General features: G+C 43.2%; 1 protein-coding gene across 4 annotated transcripts in view; it reads right to left on the bottom strand.

Moving 5' to 3' along the window:
- The window catches only part of amacr (alpha-methylacyl-CoA racemase), a 73,465-nt gene that overhangs the window by 48,975 nt on the left and 3,146 nt on the right, over positions 1 to 21,344 (bottom strand). For 2 of the 4 annotated variants that reach the window (XM_048543922.2, XM_048543932.2), the window contains exon 2: positions 2,233 to 2,485. In XM_048543922.2, the coding sequence (XP_048399879.2) occupies positions 2,233 to 2,485 (253 nt within the window). Of the gene's footprint in view, positions 1 to 2,232; positions 2,486 to 2,596; positions 2,974 to 5,616; positions 5,822 to 21,344 lie in introns of those variants that run through there. The other 2 variants (XM_048543941.2, XM_048543946.2) reach the window with 2 other exon arrangements.

Here is a 21,344-nt window from a genome sequence, read left to right as displayed (position 1 = left end):
CAGGGCTCAGTGTGGCTGTCTTCTCTGGGGTTGCTGGCTGTGGAGGTTGTGGGCGGAGCGATGAGGTCGTCGGCCGTGGGCGGGGTTCCGTCGGCCGTGGGCGGGGTTCCGTCGGCCGTGGGCGGGGTTCCGTCGGCGTCGGCCGTGGGCGGGGTTTCGCCGGCGTCGGCCATGGGCGGGGTTCCGTGTTCTTCAAGGACCGCAACTTTCCCCCCACAGTGATCGAGTACGCCCTTGACCGCGTCTCCCGTATTTCCCGCAACACATTCCTCACACCCCACCCCCGCCACAGCCGCCCCAAGAGGATCCCCCTCGTTCTCACACACCACCCTACCAACCTCCGGATACAACGCATTATCCTCCGACACTTCCGCCATTTACAATCCGACCCCACCACCCAAGACATTTTTCCATCCCCTCCCCTGTCAGCTTTCCGGAGAGACCACTCTCTCCGTGACTCCCTTGTTCGCTCCACACTGCCCTCCAACCCCACCACACCCAGCACCTTCCCCTGCAACCGCAGGAAATGCTACACTTGTCCCCACACCTCCTCCCTCACCCCCATCCCAGGCCCCAAGATGACATTCCACATTAAGCAGAGGTTCACCTGCACATCTGCCAATGTGGTATACTGCATCCACTGTACCCGGTGCGGCTTCCTCTACATTGGGGAAACCAAGCGGAGGCTTGGGGACCGCTTTGCAGAACACCTCCGCTCAGTTCGCAACAAACAACTGCACCTCCCAGTCGCAAACCATTTCCACTCCCCTCCCATTCTCTAGATGACATGTCCATCATGGGCCTCCTGCACTGCCACAATGATGCCACCCGAAGGTTGCAGGATCGGCAACTCATATTCCGCCTGGGAACCCTGCAGCCATATGCTATCAATGTGGACTTTACCAGTTTCAAAATCTCCCCTTCCCCTACTGCATCCCTAAACCAGCCCAGTTCGTCCCCTCCCCGCACTGCACCACACAACCAGCCCAGCTCTTCCCCCCACCCACTGCATCCCAAAACCAATCCAACCTGTCTCTGCCTCCCTAACCGGTTCTTCCTCTCACCCATCCCTTCCTCCCACCCCAAGCCGCACCCCCATCTACCTACTAACCTCATCCCACCTCCTTGACCTGTCCGTCTTCCCTGGACTGACCTATCCCCTCCCTACCTCCCCACCTACACTCTCTCCACCTATCTTCTTTACTCTCCATCTTCGGTCCGCCTCCCCCTCTCTCCCTATTTATTCCACTTCCCTCTCCCCATCCCCCTCTCTGATGAAGGGTCTAGGCCCGAAACGTCAGCTTTTGTGCTCCTGAGATGCTGCTTGGCCTGCTGTGTTCATCCAGCCTCACATTTTATTATGCCATATTCTGCTTGGTTATGTTTCCCTGTGCCAAATTCTGTTGAATGATAAAAATCTTTGTGAACAAGTAAAACAAAAAAAAAACACCTGGACTTCTTCACTCTTCAAACCAGAATAATCAATTTAAAACAAATATATCACAACAGTGGTGAAATATGGACTAGCGATTTTCAAACAGTATCATCTGATTTTATTACCTGGGAAATCTGAACTGATTTTCTGAAGGGTTGAGGCCAGAAACATCAGCTTTCCTGCTCCTCTGATGCTGCTTAGCCTGCTGTGTTCATCCAGCTTTCCAACTTGTTATCTCAGATTCTCCAGCATCTGCAGTTCCTACTGTCTCACCAAGACTTGGGAATTCTGGATCAAGTTCAAAAATTTTAGGGCTTGAGTGCATTTCCCTATGACTGTCCCCTTCCCCCGTGCATCAGAGCTCGTCATCACATGGGCTGCTACCACACACAACCTATTGTCAGCTGCTAATAGTACCCATTAAACAAGTATTCATTCTCCCAGACTGACCCTTATCCACTCTTGTCTGTCTAATTGTTTTTCTCTCTCTTTGGGCTCTACCTCCACCTTTCGTTTGCTACTCAACCCTCCCTTCACCCTATCTTCTGCATAAATACCAACCTTTCCTAGCTACCATTAGTTCTGAAGAAGGGGCACTTGACTCAAAACATTGACTTTCATTTCCTGCCACAGATGCTGCCAGCCCTGCTGGTCTCCTACTGTTTTTCAAGTTATTTACGTGGGTATATATTTTAAACAGTATTTCAAATTTTCAGTCTTTTCAACAATTACATTTTTTAAAAATGCGTACAGAGCGATCCAAGAATTCACAAACGTAATTTTATTCTGTGTCTTACCTTTACGGAAAGGTTCAATAAGAACATCAGACTGATTACAAAGAAGCTTCAAAACTGTGACTCCTTCTGGCTTCTTCAGATTCAAGGCCACTGAGTGTTTGCCTCGACCTAACACGTCAGTTGTAGCTATCCTTGTTCGATCTATGCGTACAACTCTGGCACCAAAATCAGCCAAAATCATTCCACACAAGGGACCAGGTGCTAGACCTGCAAGCTCGATTACACGGATTCCTGCAAGAGCCATTCTGTTTTGCTGTGAAAAGAAGAACTCTTCAACGTTAATTAAATAATAATAACAATAGGAAAATGTACAAGAATAACAATCTGTTCACAATAATATAAAAGAACTTGTATTCCGCATTACTTATTAGCTGAATCTATGGTATGGATCCTGAAATCCCAATATTGACATATCTCAAACTTTAAAGGGAAGGGCCAGCAGGTGGTTGCACTGAGCCGAATGGGGTTGTGTGTGCTAATCTGTTGTTGATTATTGGGAGGGGGAAGGGGTTGCAGGAAATAAGTTTAATTTATGGCAATGCCCATTATAATTTTTTTTCTCTCTTGTGACTGATAAGAGGGGCAATAAAGAGATTATAGGGTTCCTTGAACAAATTGGATCTAATGTAAAGACTTCTGTAAAAAAAATCAATCCAATTTAGTAAGCAGTCTTCTTCTCAATTTCACTGCTGAGATTCCTGAACATTTGAACACCGAGCCGGCAGCAGTTAAACTTAAATCAAGCTCCTCATCGCAGGAGCCCAATTTAAATATGATTGCAGAGTGTCCAGCCTCTCCATGACTTGCAATTCCAGACTTCTATCAGCATTTACAATGCCTACCCAAAACTAATCCATCAAAGCCTCAGTAAGCATACTTATGCTTTCCTCTCAGATATGACTTTTTAACATTCTGACATGAGTATAAACCTGAAATGTTAACTTTTTTATGCTCATCAGCAATGCTAACTGCACAGCTCATTGCTATCAGCATGGCTTCTGATTCAGAATTTTAGCAGCTCTGGTTTTTTACTTCTGTCTTTATTTTACACACTTCTAAAATTACCTGACAGTAATGATTTTTAAAAAGGTATTTTATTTACACAAATACCGATGTCTAATGAGGCGAAAGCCTAGTACCACAAATGCAACACTAAAAATGGCCAATCCTTTCAACAAAAAGACTAAAGTTAAATTTACTGAATGGTTAATACTCTACTTTAGTACAATATAATATAGAAAGAGATTTAGTCATCTGTTCCATACAGAGATATTATTTGGTCAACTTAGATTTTCCATCATTTTGTATATTTGTTTCTGATTTTGGACGTTGAAACTTTGCTGCATCTATAGTTGCAATAATTTGAAGCAATCAAATTTCTGCCCACAACAAAGCCATTTTTCCTCCAAAAAGTTGACCGTAGCAAATTCAGTCCCTTGTTAGTTGTTGCTGACCTCAGGCAAAAATTGCTTTGGAGTTAAAGTCCACTTGTCTTCTAGTAACTTATTTTGAGTTAATTCCAAAGATAAAGTTAAGTATCCTGGAAGCTAGCCATAAATGGTGTTTGGCTTTGGAAAGTGGGAGCCTTTTAAGTTCACTATCCACTTCTCTCTATTTACCACTAGCTCTCAGTGTTGTCCCTATCTCCCAGTTTGGTCTAAGGACTATAGGTTTTCCTCTGGGCAGGAATTTGTACACTAGTTTCGAGAGATATTTAATGTCAATTCACATTAGCATTCAATCTTCTGAAAAGCATCATTATGTGGCAGTTAACAGTGGCAACATGAATTATGGTAGAGGCATAATGTGGAGAGAAAATGAGTACTATTCACCAGGTTGTTGCCTAAGGTGGAGAGACTTGGTTTGTTTCCTTTTGGAGCATTGAAGACTAAGTAGAGACCTGCTCAAGGTATATAAAATTTAGAGACACAGATTGAGCGCATCACAAGGATCCCTTCCAATGACAGACATGTCTAAGACCAGAAGTCATTAGTTTAAGGTGAGAGTTAAGTGGTTACATGGTTCAGAGTCAATCTGATGAAATATTTCTTCCACCCTCTTGGTTAAAAAAAATGGAATGCTCTCCTGATAGTAATGGAGGCATGTACACTTGCAACATTAAAGAAGCATCTGGATGAGCACTTAAAACGCTACGGCATAGTACGCTATGCACCAAGCGCAGCTAAATGGTATTAGCATAGTTTGGTGTTGTTGGTCAGAATAGACACAGTGGGCTGAAGGGCCAGTTTCTATACTGTATGACTCTACGAACTAGCATGGGAAAGAACTTGCAGTTTCTTCTCCTACAATCCGAGAGCATCACCTCAAATTTTACCATGATCATCCATTATTGTTTTGAAATACAAGTGTATCCGTAACCCACTGCATTTTCACTGCTGTATAGTTATACACATCCTTCTTTTTAGTTTGAGTTAACATCATAACAATCAACAATGACTGGACAATATTTTGCAAGGGCAGTGCATTTCATGCAGCATACCTACGCCTGCAGACTTAGGTCTAAATATTGTTCATTCAGCAAAATGCTGCACGTTCCAGCAAACAACAAGCAATGAAAGAAATGAAATTACCTGGGAGTTGAATTAATAAGGTAAACACGTTTGTATCTCTTTAACCAATCAAAATGAAGGATGCCTACATTAGCAGAGGAAGAAGGGCTTGTAAATTAGAAGAGGATAAATGTAAAGTTAATCAGGTTCAGCAATAAATGAACTGAGTTTAATGAATCTAAACATAGTACCTAATCCTTGTACGTCCAGATCACAAAAATATTTGTAATCCAGTGCTGAGAGTACTCAAACTGATATTCTCATACATTGACAGTAGGTATTTTTGACCACTTACTAGGCACCTGAATACAAAACACTTTGAAAGAATTAACAGCAGCAGTGATCCATAAATTTTATCAATATTGGATGTTGTATCGTATGTTTTCTCCACCAGTTTGTTAAATACAGTGGGGTCCCAAGTTGATTCCTGAGGCCCATGGGCACTAAAATGCATTGGATACAGAAGTTATGGCCAGATTAGAAGCAGTAAGATGACTTCTCTCGAGGACTCATACCTATGTTGGTTATAACAGGGTTTAACTGGTTAAAAGAATGAGATATTATCAATTCAGCACTTACTTAACTGCCTGTCGATCGGTAAATAAAAAAAAAGTCAGCCCGATTCCTTGATTAACAAATAAGGAGTTAGTTTTATTGCTAAAACACAGCCGGACAAAGATATAGAAAATTATTGAAATTTAAACATATACCCCTTCTTTGTCTCTCACACACCACAGGCAGACAGAAACGCAAGTTGCAAAGTAGCACAGGGTGGACTGATAGAAATTAAATTTCATAAGTAAAAGAAACATACAATCAGAAGTTCCTCTAATGATCCAGTGTACTGGTTTAAAGATGCAAATGCTTAATTAAGGCTGTGGTCCTGTAGACAGTGGTGCTAAATTGACACGTTGCATTAAAAATCTGTCTACCAATGGTTCTGCTAAGAGAGACTTGATGGTTCTGTCTGGTAGCACCTGGTCCTGCCTTTTCTACTCTTGGCAATCAAGGCGACTATTATCAAGTGACTGGCTGTCGAAATTGTAAAATCATGACTCCAAGTAAGGAATTGTGGTTGTCACATCACTGGTTGTTAAACATTCTATAGATCACAAGTGGTTTCTGGGAGACGTCATCAATTAGTCTCTTGTGTCCTGTTAACCATTGTGATAGTCAAGGTGACCAAATATTAATATCTCAGCTATTAACTCTGTTATGAATCTAATTCATGGTCCAGTTATTCTAGTTAGAATGTAACTTTTATTTTTAATGCAGTAGAAACAAATGAAAGTATTATTTTAAAAGACTGAGGTCAAGTTGCTTTATGACAGAGTTGTCCTACCTTTTCATTATTCTTTAAAATGGTGACTGCAGCACTGAGGCAGGAGGCACATTTCAGATTTCCCTTTACTCTGGGGCTGATGAGCAAATTTAGGAATAACAGCAAACTCAATTTCAGGGAAAAAAAACTTCCAAGTGTATGAGCTGATAAATTTATGAGGAAAAAACTCAAAAGAAGAGATTCAACTACCACCATGTGAGCAGCTGTTGAGACAGTCCGAATCAGGAAAGCTTAGTGAACATCCGAAGGATTAGATTCTCACAAGGGAAGAACTGGAATCCCTTGCAAAGGAGGAAACATTTTAATGAGATGTAATGAGAACCAGAGCGTCACTTATGTCTGAGTGGGATCTGGCTTGGCTGCACTAGCAATTTAAAGTGCAATCTATAAACTGTTGGTACACCCATAATGCTGCTGGGGCAGGGGGGGGGGTGGAATTCTAGGATTTTTGTTACAACAACTTTGAAGGAACAATAAAACTTTGGTTAGACCGCACTTGGAATACTGCGTCCAGTTCTGGGCACCCTATTATAGGAAAGATGTGGATGCTTTGGAGAGGGTTCAGAGGAGGTTTACCAGGATGCTGCCTGGACTGGAGGGCTTATCTTATGAAGAGAGGTTGACTGAGCTCGGTCTCTTTTCATTGGAGAAAAGGAGGAGGAGAGGGAACCTAATTGAGGTATACAAGATAATGAGAGGCATAGATAGAGTTGATAGCCAGAGACTATTTCCCAGGGCAGAAATGGCTAGCACGAGCGGTCATAGTTTTAAGCTGGTTGGTGGAAAGTATAGAGGGGATGTCAGAGGCAGGTTCTTTACACAGAGAGTTGTGAGAGCATGGAATGCGTTGCCAGCAGCAGTTGTGGAAGCAAGGTCATTGGGGTCATTTAAGAGACTGCTGGACATGTATATGGTCACAGAAATTTGAGGGTGCATACATGAGGATCAATGGTCGGCACAACATTGTGGGCTGAAGGGCCTGTTCTGTGCTGTACTGTTCTATGTTCTATGTTCTATGTTCTATGAACAGTGATATGTTTCCAAGTCAGGATGGCGACTGGCTTGGAAGGGAATGTGAAGACTTAGTTTGGTATTCAATGTAATCTTCCTGCTTACTTTTTTGCCCCTACTTCTTCCAACCCTGCTATTCTTTTAAAGAGAATGATCTCTCAAGCCTGTTCCAAGACAGTCTTTATCATCTCTGTCTCCATCTCAGGAACATATTATGTCGTGGCACTATGATGCAAATTATTTTGAGCCAATTTAAGTTTTAGACAAAGCTCTTGGTTTCAGTTAAGAGCTGCCTTTTTTTAAAATGGCCACTTGTACGGAAACAGCTGTCTGAAATAGAAATGAATATTCTGTAAAGAACAGCTTCAGAAAAGCTGTTTACTCAAAGAATCTATTAGGTTCTCATAAAATCAATATTTCAAAAAAAAATCAGTATTTCAATAGGATGGATGCGGTCACACTACTTAATTTTTAGAAGGAATAACACCTTCAATTTTTCAAAGTATATGATCAAGGGTGCACCGAGTCAATGAATTTTTCATTCTGACACTAAGGATTTTATGTTCAAAAACAGAAGACAGCATTACATACCAAGGTAATATTAGCAAGAAAGCACTCATTTATTAGATCATAGAACCCCTCCAGCGTGGGGACAGGCCCTTTGGCCCAACAAGTCTACACCAACACTCGGAGCATCCCGTCCAGACCTATGCCCCATAACCTACCTAATTTGCACATCCCTGAACACTATGGGCAATTTAGCATTGCCAATCTACCTAGCCTGCACATTTTTGGACTGTGGGAGGAAACTGCACGGGGAGAATGTGTAAATTCCACACAGTCGCCAGAGGATGGGATTGAACCTGGGTCCCTGGTGCTGTTAAGGCAACAGTACTAACCACTAAGCCACCGAGCCACCTACATTGCTGTTCATGATCTCTGAATATTTCAAAACACTCTACAGACAAATAGATAGTTTTTGAAATGTAGTCTCTGTTTTAATGTCAAATAGGCTCCAGAAATGTGATCTATTTACTTTAGACCAGTACATAGAAGTGAACTAAAAGATGTCTGTAAAAATAATTAAAGAGCTGGATGGGATACTATTAAAAGATCTCAAAAGCATGGGCAGAATCAGCGACAAGAGTTTAAATAAAAACCAGAAGAACTGAGGAGATTGTAAATCAGAACCAAAAACAGATACTGCTTGAAAAGCTCAGCAGATCTGGCAGCATCTGTGAAGCAAAATCATTCAGAGTTAACGTTTTGGGTCCTGTGACCCTTCCTTAGAACAAGGGTTTAAATGATCTAAGAGTGAAATAAATTGAATACTATGCATTTCTTGTCCCAGTGAATTGACAGACTTTAGAAATATATTGTCATTGGTGTTGAGCACACTGTAGCTTTCAAGAAGAAGCTGGATCAATTATTTTGGGAGGGTGGGGGTTGTGGGAGAGCAGTGTTCAGGTTAGAGAAGTAGTCTTTAGTTATACTGATAGCAAACATGGTATAGGGTAAACCTGATGGGCAGGCAGGTCTTTCTCAACAATAGTTTTGTATGTTCACAGGATTGTAAAGCAATTAACGAACCACAAAATTCATGTTGACAACAAAGTGTGGAGGTTATTATTGGTGATTACCATATGTTTATCACATTGTATAATAAGTGTCAGCTAATTAAATTGTTAGCCATATAGCTTTCTAGCACAAAATGCCTGCTAAGACAGAGTATCATTATTATTACATAAAGTAATTTCCAGGCTAATGGACCACTTATGAGGTAGTAATGGATTAGAAAATACTGCCTAGAGTTTACAAAATAGGAAGAGATAATTCAGTACAAATGGCTTTATGCAGCTATTTTTAAAATGCTTTATTCAATTCTTCTTCCACCTCTTTTCATCCAATTGCATCAGCGTAACCTTGATTTCTTTTCATTCCTAATGTACCTATCTAACTTCCCCTTAAAAGCAGTTATGCGATTTACTATGTAGTGTAGTTGACGGAGCGTTCCATATTATGACAACTGTCATGATCACATGGTGTATTTACAGTGGTTAGTGAATCGTAAATTAATATAGCTCACTTAACTCTCTTTTAATTTTTGATTTTTCAAAATTTAGTTTGAAGTAAGATTAAAAGTTAGTTTATTGTATAATTATTGTCAAAGGTTATTAAGCAAAATGTTACACAGCTATGCAATAAAATAAAGGATCTACAACTACATCATTTAAGGAAGGAAATTTGCCATCTTTACCTGCTGATTACCATCTACCACAACTCGTCAGTTGATGGAGGAGTATACCTGCATATTAAACACCACCTTGAGGAAAGACAGAAAGCAACGAGGACATAAAATGTACTTTGAGTGGGCAACCGCAATGTCCATTGTGGGTCAGCAACACCACTAATGACCAAACTGACCGGCTCCTAAAAGGATGCAATGTCAGTCTGGATCTGCAGCCAGTGGTGAGGAAAAGCAAGAGAGAAAAATCTACTTCAAGTTGTCTTCACCAATCCATTCATCACAGATGAATCCATGTATGACTGAATCAGAATGAGTAATCACCATACAGTCTTTCTGGAGATAATATCCTGTCTTCAAGTTGAGAAAACTCTCCAATTGTTCTGCAACAGTAACACTGCAAAATTGTATAGACATTCTTGCAGGTCAAAACTGGGCATCTATGAGACACTTATAAATCAGCAGAATTATTTTCAACCAGAAGCTCATGGTTCAGCATTTCCCCCTTTCTACCATTAAAATGAAGTTGGTAGATCAATCCTGGTTCAATGATGACTGCAGGTTGGCTAGTCAGAACAACAGCAGGCTTAGCTGAAAATTTGGCATTATCCTGCTGAAGCTACAATCCAGGATTACTTGCATGCAGAACAGCAGAAGAAACATGCAACTGACAGCACTGAACAATTCCACAACAAATGGGTCAAATGTAAGTTTTACAGTGCTGCCACATCCAGTCATGAAGAAGGGTGGATATTTAACATTGACATTGTGAGATTCTCTGCCTGACAATGCACTGTTTTCTTAGGTTATTTCTGGTAACTTATTCACATCACATCGATAACTGAGTTTGTTACATATCCTTGCATTTATACGAGTACTGTGGTCATACTAGTCTGGTGCACAATGACCAGAAAGTCTCAAATACTTTCTTGGAATATTTCTGCAACTCCTTCTCATTTCTCTTTGCTTCACAAACACTCAATTTTGGTTCAACGTTCACTTCCGCTGCTCTTTCTGTTGCTGTGTTCATGGCGGAGGTAAATGCAGATTTCTGCAGAAATCCAGGAACAGGATATGTGTCATTGCTACATCAAGTTGCATTTCCCTGGATTGAATTGTCTTGCTTGCAGCAACTTTGTAGTGCTTAACACACAATAATTATAATAGAAATTCAGAATTTCTATTAGAGTTCATAGTTAACAAAGACCCAGTCTCACTTTTAACTTCTGAGTCATTGCTTTCTTCAGCAACTTTAATCAAGGCATTCCTGACGTCCACTTGGTCTGGTAATGAACTCCCTGCTTGTAAGTTCCACCTAGCATCCATCAACAGCTTTATTGTTAGACGAGGGAGCATTCATTCTTAATATTTACCATCTACTAGCTCAAGCTGCAAATATATGTCAATTCATTGTACTGTCGTGTCTTTAGATGTACAGCTTTTCCACATCTCTACACCAGGGTTAAGCTGACGTAGTCACATGAAGTGAAAAAGGACAGGCTTTTTGAGTTAAGGATGCATACCTGAATGTCTCATTGCATGTTGTCCATCTACAACGCACAATTCAAGAGTGTAATGGAAGACCCGCCATTTATCTGGATGAAAAAAGGGTCCCTTTCCCTGTTCTAAGGAAGGGTCACTGGACCCAAAACGTTAACTCTGATTTTTTTTCTACACAGATGTTGCTAGACCTGCTCAGTTTTTCCAGCAACTTGTTTTTGTTCCTGATTTATCTGGATGGCATTTGTTATTTACATAAATTATCTGGACATGAGTGTACAAGGCATGATTAGTAAGTTTGCAGATAATAGCAAATTAGGTCATATCGTTGATATGAGTAATGATATCGTATGTGAGTAAGGTTATCAAAAATTACAGAAGTACCTCCATCAGATGGGGAAGTAGGCTGAGGATTAGCAAATACAGATAAGTGTGGGGTATTGCACTTTGGAAAGTCAAACCAAGGTAGGACTTTTACAGTAAATGGTAAGGTCCTGAGGAGTGTTGTGGAACAGAGGGACCTAGGAGTAGAAGTACATAGTTTTAAGAAAGTGGTGTCACAGGTAGACAGGGTGGGGAAGAAGGCATTTAGCATGCTGACCTTCACTGGTTGAGGCATTTACAATAGGAGCTGGTACATAATGCTACAGTTGCCTGGTAAAGCCGCACTTGGGAGTACTATGTACAGTTTTGGTCACCCTGTTATTGGAAAGACACAGTTAAATTGGAAATTGTGCAAAGAAGATTTACAAGGATGTTGCCAGGAGCAGTAGGCCTGAGTTATAGGGAGAGGTTGGCAGGATATGACTTTATTCCTTGGAACGTGGGACAATGAGGGGTGACCTTACTGAGGTATATAAAATCATGAAGAGAATCGATAGGTTGAGGAACTGAAAACTAGAGGACGTTGGTTTAAGGTGAGAGGGCAAAGATTTAAGAAGTCCTAAGGGGCAATTTCTTCATGCAGAGAGTTGCATTTATGGAATGGGTTACCACGTACAATAGCAGCATTTAAAAAACATTGGATAGGTAATGGATGATAAGGGGTAAGAGGGATATGACCAAATGTGGGCAATTGTAACTAGCTGAGTGGGCACAATGGTCAGCATGGACCGTTTGGGCCAAAGGGCCTGTTTCCATGTTGTATACTCCATCAGTCGATGAATGCAGCTCCAACAGCCATCAAAAAGCTTCGCACCAGCCAGGACAAATCAACACTTCCACAAACATTCAGTCCCACCATCACCAGCACTCAGCAGCAACATGTATCATAAACAACAAATACAGAGAATGTTGGAGAAACTCTGCAGGATGGGAGCCTGTGGACAGTAGTGGAGTTAACATTTCTAACATAACTAGCTTGACTCTTCCTCAGAACTGGATTTATATGCAGAATCTGCAAGATGCACTGCAAAAATTCACCAAGGATCTTCAGATAAACCCATGAGCAATATCACTGACAGAGCAAAAAATATATAGGAAAACGACCACCTACAAGTTCTCCATCAACCCACACACTGTTCCTTCAGTGTCACCAGGTTAAAATCCTGGAACTCTCTCCTTAACAACATTGTGGGTCTACCTACACCAAATAGACTGCAATAATTCAAGAAGGCAGCTTGTTCCTACCTTTTTGAGAACAATTAGGCATGGGCAATAAATGATGGCCAGTCAGTGATGCCTACATCAATGAATAAATAAAAAAAATTATAATCACCTACAGGGAACATTTACTCTTGGATATTCAGGTCATGAGACCAATAATGATCAACTGCCAAGCGTCTTTCGTAGTCTTCACCTTTTCAATACCATAAGATCATAAGACATAGGAGCAGAATTATACCATTTGGCCCATCTAATCTGTTCTGCCATTTGATCATGGCTGACATGTTTCTCCACCCCACTCTCCTGGTTTGTCCCCGGTAACCACGGTGGCTTAGTTGTTAGCACTGCAGCCTCACAGTGCCAGGGACCCGGTTTCAAATGCAGTCTCATGTTACTGTCTGTGTAGAGTTTGCACATTCTCCCTGTGTATGTGTTGGCTTCCCCGGGTGCTCCAGTTTCCTCCCTCAGTCCAAAGGTGTGCAGGTTACGTAGATTGGCCACGCTAAATTGCTCATGGTGTGTAGCAATGTGCAGGCTCGGTGGATTAGCCAGATAAGTGCAGTGTCATGGGACTGGAGTTGGGGGTAGGTCTGGTCTGCTTCCATGTTGTAGTGATTTTATGATACTAAGGTAACCCTTGATCCTTATACTAATCAAGAATCTAGCGCTGTCTTAAATGCACTCAATGGCTTAGCCTCCATAACCTTCTTCAGCAATGAATTCCACAGATTCACCAACCTCTGGCTGTAGAAACTCCTCCGCATCTCAGTTTTAAAGCGTAGTCCCTTCGCCCTGAGGCTGCACCCTCGAGTCCTAGTCTCTCCTATGATTGGAAACATCTTCTCCACATGCGGTCCATCTAGGTCTCTCAGAATTCTGTAAGTTTTAATGAGATTCCCATCCCCTCATCCTTCTAAACTCCATTGAGCATAGACCCAGGGTCCTCAACTGCTCTTTATGTGACAAGCACTTCATTTCTGGGATCATTCTTGTAGACCTCCTCTGGATCCCCTACAAGGCCAGCACATCCTTCCATAGATACAGGCCCAAGGCTGCTCACAATATTCTAATTAACTAAACGGAGAAGTTGCGCAAACAAGGGTTGTTTCACAGGGTGTCAGATGCTGGTGGGCGATCTGATAGAAGCGTACAAAATTATGAGAGGCATGGATAGGGTGGATAGTTAAGAGTCTTTTTCCTATTGGAAATGTCAAAAACTAAGGGGCACAGGCCTACGACGAGAGGTAGTAAGTTTAAAGGAGATGTGAGGAAAGGCATTTTTTATGCACTGGATGGTAGATGTCTGGGAAGTGCTACCAGGAGAGGTGGTAGAAACAGATACAATAACAAGATTTAATAGACACTTGGGCAGACACATGAACCGGCAGAGAACAGAGGGACCATGTGCAGGCTGTTGGGGTTAATTTCAAACCACTTCATGGTCGGCATAAACATATTGAGTCAAAGGGCCTGTTCCTGTGTTGGACTGTTCTACATTCTAATGTGGTCTGAACAAAGCTTCCTAACTGTCAACGGAACCTGCAAGTGAAGTTTAAAAGAATTTGAATTAAGTGCCAAATTCTAAAATCCTGAGTGCGTTTCTGCTTCAGATTTCTGAGGCTTTTTCCCACACTTAGAAAATAGTCAACATCTCTGTTCTTCCTATCAAAGTGCATAATCTTAGAAATTCCCGCATTATATGCCATCTGCCACGTCTTTGTCCACTCTCCTAGCCTGTTCAAGGCCTTCTGCAGCTTTCTTGCCTTAACACTTCCTGCCCCTCCACTTACCTTTCTTCCAGAAAAATGGATAAATAATTTGCAACAATGCATACAGCCTTGAGTCCTATTACACTGCTTCTTTCCACAGATCTTCAATCCTGCCATGACTAATATCGACAGTCATATTTATATTTACCAGTTTAGCTATAAGTGTCAGTGAATCTAGGGTTTGCACTCAGCAAATTTCAATAATTGTTTTTTAGGGAAACGTTTAAGGGTGTCCTTGCTCCTCAAATAATACGTTGTGCATCATCTCTGATTTACAAAAACCGTGGAAATCGGAGGAAACCGGAGCACCCAGAGGAACCCCATGCAGTGAGGGGGAGAATGCGCAAACTGCATGCAATTGCCCGAGGGTGGTATCGAACCCAGGTCCCTGGTGCTGCGAGACAGCAGTGCTAACTGTTGAGACACTGCACCGCCCCAAGCCTAGCTTTAGGTCTATGGAAACCTTGTTTACCCGAACACATAGGCACTGAGGACGCACCTACCATCAGGCTGCTGCCGCCTCCTACCCTGCTCCGCCCAACACCACCGTCGACGCAACTCCACCCACTGCCGACGCAACTCCGCCCACAGCTGACACTGACGTCGCTCCGCACACCGCCTCCACAACCAGCAGATCCAGAGGAGACAGCAACACTCAGCTCTGCTTCACCATCCCCCCCAGATCTCCCCCTTACCGAACACGAATGGTCAGTCCTCAGTGAAGGGCTCACCTTTGAACCCCTCCACCCACACATCAACAAATACCGTTCACGTTTGGACAGAGAACAGTTTGTCCGCCGCCTCCGCACTTACTTCTTCAACCATGACCCTAACCCTCCCTCTCCTGACCCCTTCTCGCGTCTTCAACACACCCCCTCCTCCTGGACACCACCCCAAGGCCTCCTACCCTCCCTTGGCTTCTTCATCTCCAACTACCATCGTACATCAATTGCCACAACCTCTCCACCCCTCTCACCCACTCCAACCTCTCCCCTGCAGAACGTGCAGCCCTCTGCTCCAATCCCAACCTCACCATAAAAGCAGCAGACAAGGGAGGCACAGTTGTAGTATGATGCACTGACCTCTACATCACCGAGGCCAGGCGCCAACTCTCCCCTATTACCTCCTACCACCCCCTTGATCATGACCCCACCCCGGGCCACCAAACCATCATCTCCCAAACCATCCACAGCCTTATCACTTTAGGTGACCTCCCACCCACAGCCTCCGCTTCTATCTCCTTCCCAAAATCCATAAACCTGGCTGCCCTGGTGGAGCCATTGGAACTTAACTCCATCCATCGGGACTACATTTTCTCCCCCTTGGTCCAGAAACTCCCTACCTATGTCCGGAACACCACCCACGCCCTCCACCACCTCCAGAACATTCGATTCCCTGGTCCCCAACACCTCATCCTTTCCATGGACGTGCAGTCTCAATACACCTGCATTCTCCATACAGATGGCCTAAAGGCCCTCCGCATCTTCCTGTCTGCAGGCCCAACCAGTCCCTCTCCACTGACACCCTCATCCGCCTAGCCGAACTTGTCCTCGCCCTCAACAATTTCTCTTTCAATTCCTCCCACTTCCTACTGACAAAGTGGGTGGCCATGGGTACCCGCATGGGCCCAAACTATGCCTGCCTCTTTGTAGGTTACATGGAACAGTCCCTCTTCCGTACCTACACCGGCCCTAAACCCCACCTCTTCCTCTGCTACATGGATGACTGTTTCGGCACCGCCTCATGCTCCCACGAGGAGCTCGAACAATTCATCCACTTCACCAACACCTTCCACCCCAAACTTAAGTTCACCTGGACTATCTCTAATACGTCTCTCTCCTTTCTGGATCTCTCTGACTCCATCTCCAGCAACCACATAGAAAGCGATTTCTTTTTCAAGCTCACCGACTCACACAGCTACCTAGAATACACCTCCTCCCACCCACCATCCTGCAAAAATGCCATCCCCATTCCCAATTCCTTCGCCTCCACTGCATCTGCTCCCAAGATGAGGCATTCCACTCCCGTACATCTCAGATGTCCTCGTTTTTCAAGGACCGCAACTTCTCCCCCTCCCCGCAATAACAGCCAAAACAGAATCCTCCTCATGCTCACGTACCACGCCACAAACCTGCAGATCCAATGCATCATCCTCCGACACTTCCGGCATATGCAATCCGACTCCACCAAACACATTTTCCCCTCCACATCCTTATCTGCTTTCCAGAGGGACCACTTTCTCCATGACTCCCTTGTCCACTCCACACTCCCCTCCAGCCCCACCTCACCCGGCACCTTTACCTGCTGCCGCAGCAAGAGCGACACTTGCCCCCACACCACCTCCCTCAGCCACATCCCAGGCCCCAAGAAGACTTTCCACATAAAGCAGATGTTCACTTGCATATCTGCTAATGTGGTATACTACATCCACTGTTTCCATTGTGGCCTCCTCTATATCGGGGAAATCGAGTGGAGGCTTGGGGACCGCTTTGCAGAACACCTCCGCTTGGTTCGCAATAAACAACTGCACCTCCCAGTTGCGAACCATTTCAACACCCCCTCCCATTCCTCAGATGACATGTTCATCCTGGGCCTCCTGCAGTGCCACAATGATGTTACCCAAAGGTTGCAGGAACAGCAACTCATGTTCCGCTTGGGAACCCTGCAGCCCAATGGTATCAATGTGGATTTCACAAGCTTCAAAATCTCCCCTCCCCCGACTGCATCTGAAAACCAGCCCAGCTTGTCCCCGCCTCCCTCCCATCTATCGCCTCCTCCCACCTCAAGGCCCACCCCCACCTCCTACCTACTAACCTCATCCTGCCCCCTTGACCTGTCCGTCCTCCCTGGAGTGACCTATCTCCTCCCTACCACCCACCTACACTAACCTTTACTGACTCCATCCCTGCCTCTTTGATCTGTCTCATCTCCACCTACTTTCTGCTCTATCCATCTTCTATCTGCCTCCCCCTCACCAATTTCTGAAGAAGGGTCCAGGCCTGAACATCAGCCTTCCTGCTCCTCTGATGCTGCTTGATCTGCTGTGTTCATCCAGCTCTACACATTGTTATCTTAGTGTAGAATAGTGTAGTATTTGAGAGGCCGTCACTCAATTACAAAAGATGTGGGCAGTTCTTGATTTCAACAAGCATACCAACCACAGATATTGCCTGGATATATGCAAAGCTGCAGCTTTTGGCTTAGAAATTAGGCCTTGAGCTGGAAACTTGAAGGTCCCCTGACTGATGAGAATTCCCAGGACAAACAGGATTTCGATCTTTCATGTCAGCTGTCCTTTGCCTTCTGAGCATCCATGTCAATTAGGTGCCAAGAAGACACTGCCTGGAGCTGACAATTTGCTGACTAGCAATTGATTTGGAACTCTCCAATACCCCAATCACCCTTCTTGTGGGATTCTTTTTGACACCCTGTTGATCATGATGATCAACTCTAATCTTACACAAAATTATTTGGCTTGGATACAAATCTTGTCAATAATTGATCATTATATTTCATTTGATGAGTTGTAAAGACTTTATTATGTTGGTTTGTTTATCCATTACCGTCCCAATTTTTAGATTAATGAATCATAGTCATTCAAGTGTAGCCGGTTGATTATCCCATTTAATGTTCTCAATTCAGTGAGATCATCCTAATTCAATCTGCCATCACGTTTTGTAACCCTTTAGAACCTTGTCAACAAAAATCTATTAGTGTCAATTCTGAAATTTTCAAATGACCTAACCTCAACGATGTTTTCAGGAAAGAGTTCTTCAGGGTCATGTCCTAGACCTAACCATCTTCAGCTGCTTCAACAACAACCTTCCCTCCACCAAAACATCATAAATGGCGATATTTGTTGGTGATTGCACAATGTTCTTGTGAGACTGCTCAGACATTGAATGGGTCTGCGTTCAAATGCAACAAGATCAGGACAATATCGAGGCTTGGGCTAACAAGTGGCAAGTAATATTTGCAGCACGCAAATGCCAAGCAATGACGATCACCAATAACAGACAATCTAAACCACCATACTTTGACATTTAATGGTGTCACCATCACTGAATCTCCCACCATCAACATCCTCATGGATATCTTTAAGCAGAAACTGAACTGGACATGCCCCTTAAACACAGTGACTATAAGAGCAGTTCAAAGACTGTGAATACTACAGTAAGTAACTCACCTCCTGACTCCCCAAAGCTTGCCCATCATCTACAAGGCACAAGTCAGGATTGTGATGGAATACACCCACTTGACCGGATGGATGCAGCTCCAACACCATGAAAGAAAACTGATACCATCCAGAACAAAGCAGCACATTTGATTGGCACCACATCCACAAACATCCACTCCCTCCACCACTGATGCTCAGTAGCAGCAGCGTGTACTATCTACAAGGCACTGCAGATATTCACCAAAGATCTTCAGAAGCACCATCCACACCCACAACTACTTCGATCCTCGATGTTGTGCCGACCTGTCATACCGATCTCAAGCCCATCTACCCTACACTATTCCATGTACATCCATATGCTTATCCAATGACGACTTAAATGTACCTAAAGTTGGCGAATCTACTACCGTTGCAGGCAAAGCGTTCCATTCCCTTACTACTCTCTGAGTAAAGAAACCACCTCTGACATCTGTCCTATGTCTTTCACCCCTCAATTTAAAGCTATGCCCCCTCGTGCTCGCCGTCACCATCCCAGGAAAAAGCCTCTCCCTATCCACCCTATCTAACCCTCTGATTATTTTGTATGTTTCAATTAAGTCACCTCTCAACCTTCTTCTCTCTAATGAAAACAGCCTCAAGTCCCTCAGCCTTTCCTCGTAAGACCTTCCCTCCATACCAGGCAACATCCTAGTAAATCTCCTCTGCACCCTTTCCAAAGCTTCCACATCCTTCTTATAATGCGGTGACCAGAACTGTACACAATACTCCAAGTGCGGCCGCACCAGAGTTTTGTACAGCTGCAGCATAACCTCTTGGTTCCGGAACTCGATCCCTCTATTAATAAAAGCTAAAACACTGTATGCCTTCTTAACAGCCCTGTCAACCTGGGAGGCAACTTTCAAGGATCTGTGCACATGGACACCAAGATCTCTCTGCTCATCTACACTACTAAGAATCTTAACATTAGCCCTGTACTTTGCCTTCCGGTTACTCCTACCAAAGTGCATCCCTCACACTTGTCTGCATTAAACTCCATTTGCCACCTCTCAGCCCAGCTCTGCAGCTTATCTATGTCTCTCTGCAACCTACAGCATCCTTCGTCACTTTCCACAACTCCACCGACCTTAGTGTCGTCTGCAAATTTACTAACCCATCCTTCTACGCCCTCATCCAGGTCATTTATAAAAATGACAAACAGCTGTAGACCCAACACCGACCCTTGCGGTACACCACTAGTAACTGGTCTCCAGGATGAACATTTCCCATCAAGTACCACCCTCTGTCTTCTTTCAGCAAGCCAATTTCCCATCCAAACTGCTATATCTCCCACAATTCCATTTCTCCGCATTTTGTACAATAGCCTATTGTGGGAACCTTATCGAACGCCTTGCTGAAATCCATATACACCACATCAACCGGTTTACTCTCATCTACCTGTTTGGTCACCTTCTCAAAGAACTCAATAAGGTTTGTGAGGCACGACCTTCCCTTCACAAAACCGTGCTGATTATCCCTAATCAATTTATTCTTTTCTGGATGATTATAAATCCTATCCCTTATAACCTTTTCCAACACTTTACCAACAACTGAGGTAAGGCTCACTGGTCTATAATTACCAGGGTTGTCTCTACTCCTCTTCTTGAACAGGGGAACCACATTTGCTATCCTCCACTCGTCTGGCACTATTCCTGTAGACAATGACAGGTTAAAGATCAATGCCAAAGGCTCGGCAATCTCCTCCCTGGCTTCCCAGAGGATCCTAGGATAAATCCCATCCGGCCCAGGGGACTTATCTATCTTCACCCTCTGTAGGATTTCTAATCTTCACCTGTGCAATGTGTCTTCATAATTTAACTCTTTCATTTCTCATCCCTGTTAAGTTTTACAATGTCAGTTTGGGACTCGTTCCAAAACCAAATTTAAGCATATTATGTTCATGGGTTATTAGATACTTTGTTACCATCAGCAATTCTGATGCAGGCACTGCCCCAGAAGACTGAACTAGACAATGATGAGGAAAAACAGATGCATTATTTGTGTTCTTCCATATATTCTTTCCTTCTGTTTATATATGCTGTCTGCAAAGAGTAGGGTGCTCAGCATTAATATATATACCACACCACCAGCCTGACTAACAACCTTAAATTGATTCTCAGCCAAATTCATAGCACACTCAAGTCTAATTAACAAATGGTGTCCACTCATGGAATAATATCTAAAGTTAGACATTGTGTTGTGAATTTTGTCAAAAAAGACTGAATGAGTAGTTACTGACTTGTTTATTGTGAATGGCCAAAGGGATATGCTGCTTAATCCAAAAGCCTGGCAGGTTATAATACATGGCTTACATAGTTAGCATCATTCCAGAACCAAAGTTTATTTCCCATATTATACTTTTGTGAAGTAGGCAGAACATCTCCTTAACTAGATGGCAGTGGTGCTATTCCTACTGCTATTGCAAAATGTGTCTGAAGCAGCGTCCTTTACTTTTTGCTCGATTTTGAGATACCCTACCCTTCTACGGTAACCCAAGGTAAACTGGACGCATTTCAGGACCATATGACAATCTTGGGCACCTTCATGAGTTTGCGAGATATACAGCAGGAAACTACAAGATCAGGGTAGCCATTATCATGCAAGATTTACAGTCATAGAGCATTATCAAGTTATATATGATGGAAACAGATCCCTTGATCCAACTCAATCATGCTGACCAAGTTTCCCAAACAAAACTCATCCCATCTGCCTGCATTTAACCCATATCTTTCTAAACTTTTCCCATTCAATGGAGAATAAAAGTATATATTTGATAGCTTTTCTAAGATGTTAAGAATGGCAAAATTAAATTCATGGAAGTTCTGAATAAATTTCTAGTATAGCTATTTCAGGATCT

Source organism: Stegostoma tigrinum, chromosome 1 (genome assembly GCF_030684315.1).
Source record: "Stegostoma tigrinum isolate sSteTig4 chromosome 1, sSteTig4.hap1, whole genome shotgun sequence".
Lineage (NCBI taxonomy): Eukaryota > Metazoa > Chordata > Chondrichthyes > Orectolobiformes > Stegostomatidae > Stegostoma > Stegostoma tigrinum.
Note: the sequence above shows the minus strand (reverse complement) of the source record. Positions and strands in the feature narration are given on the sequence as shown.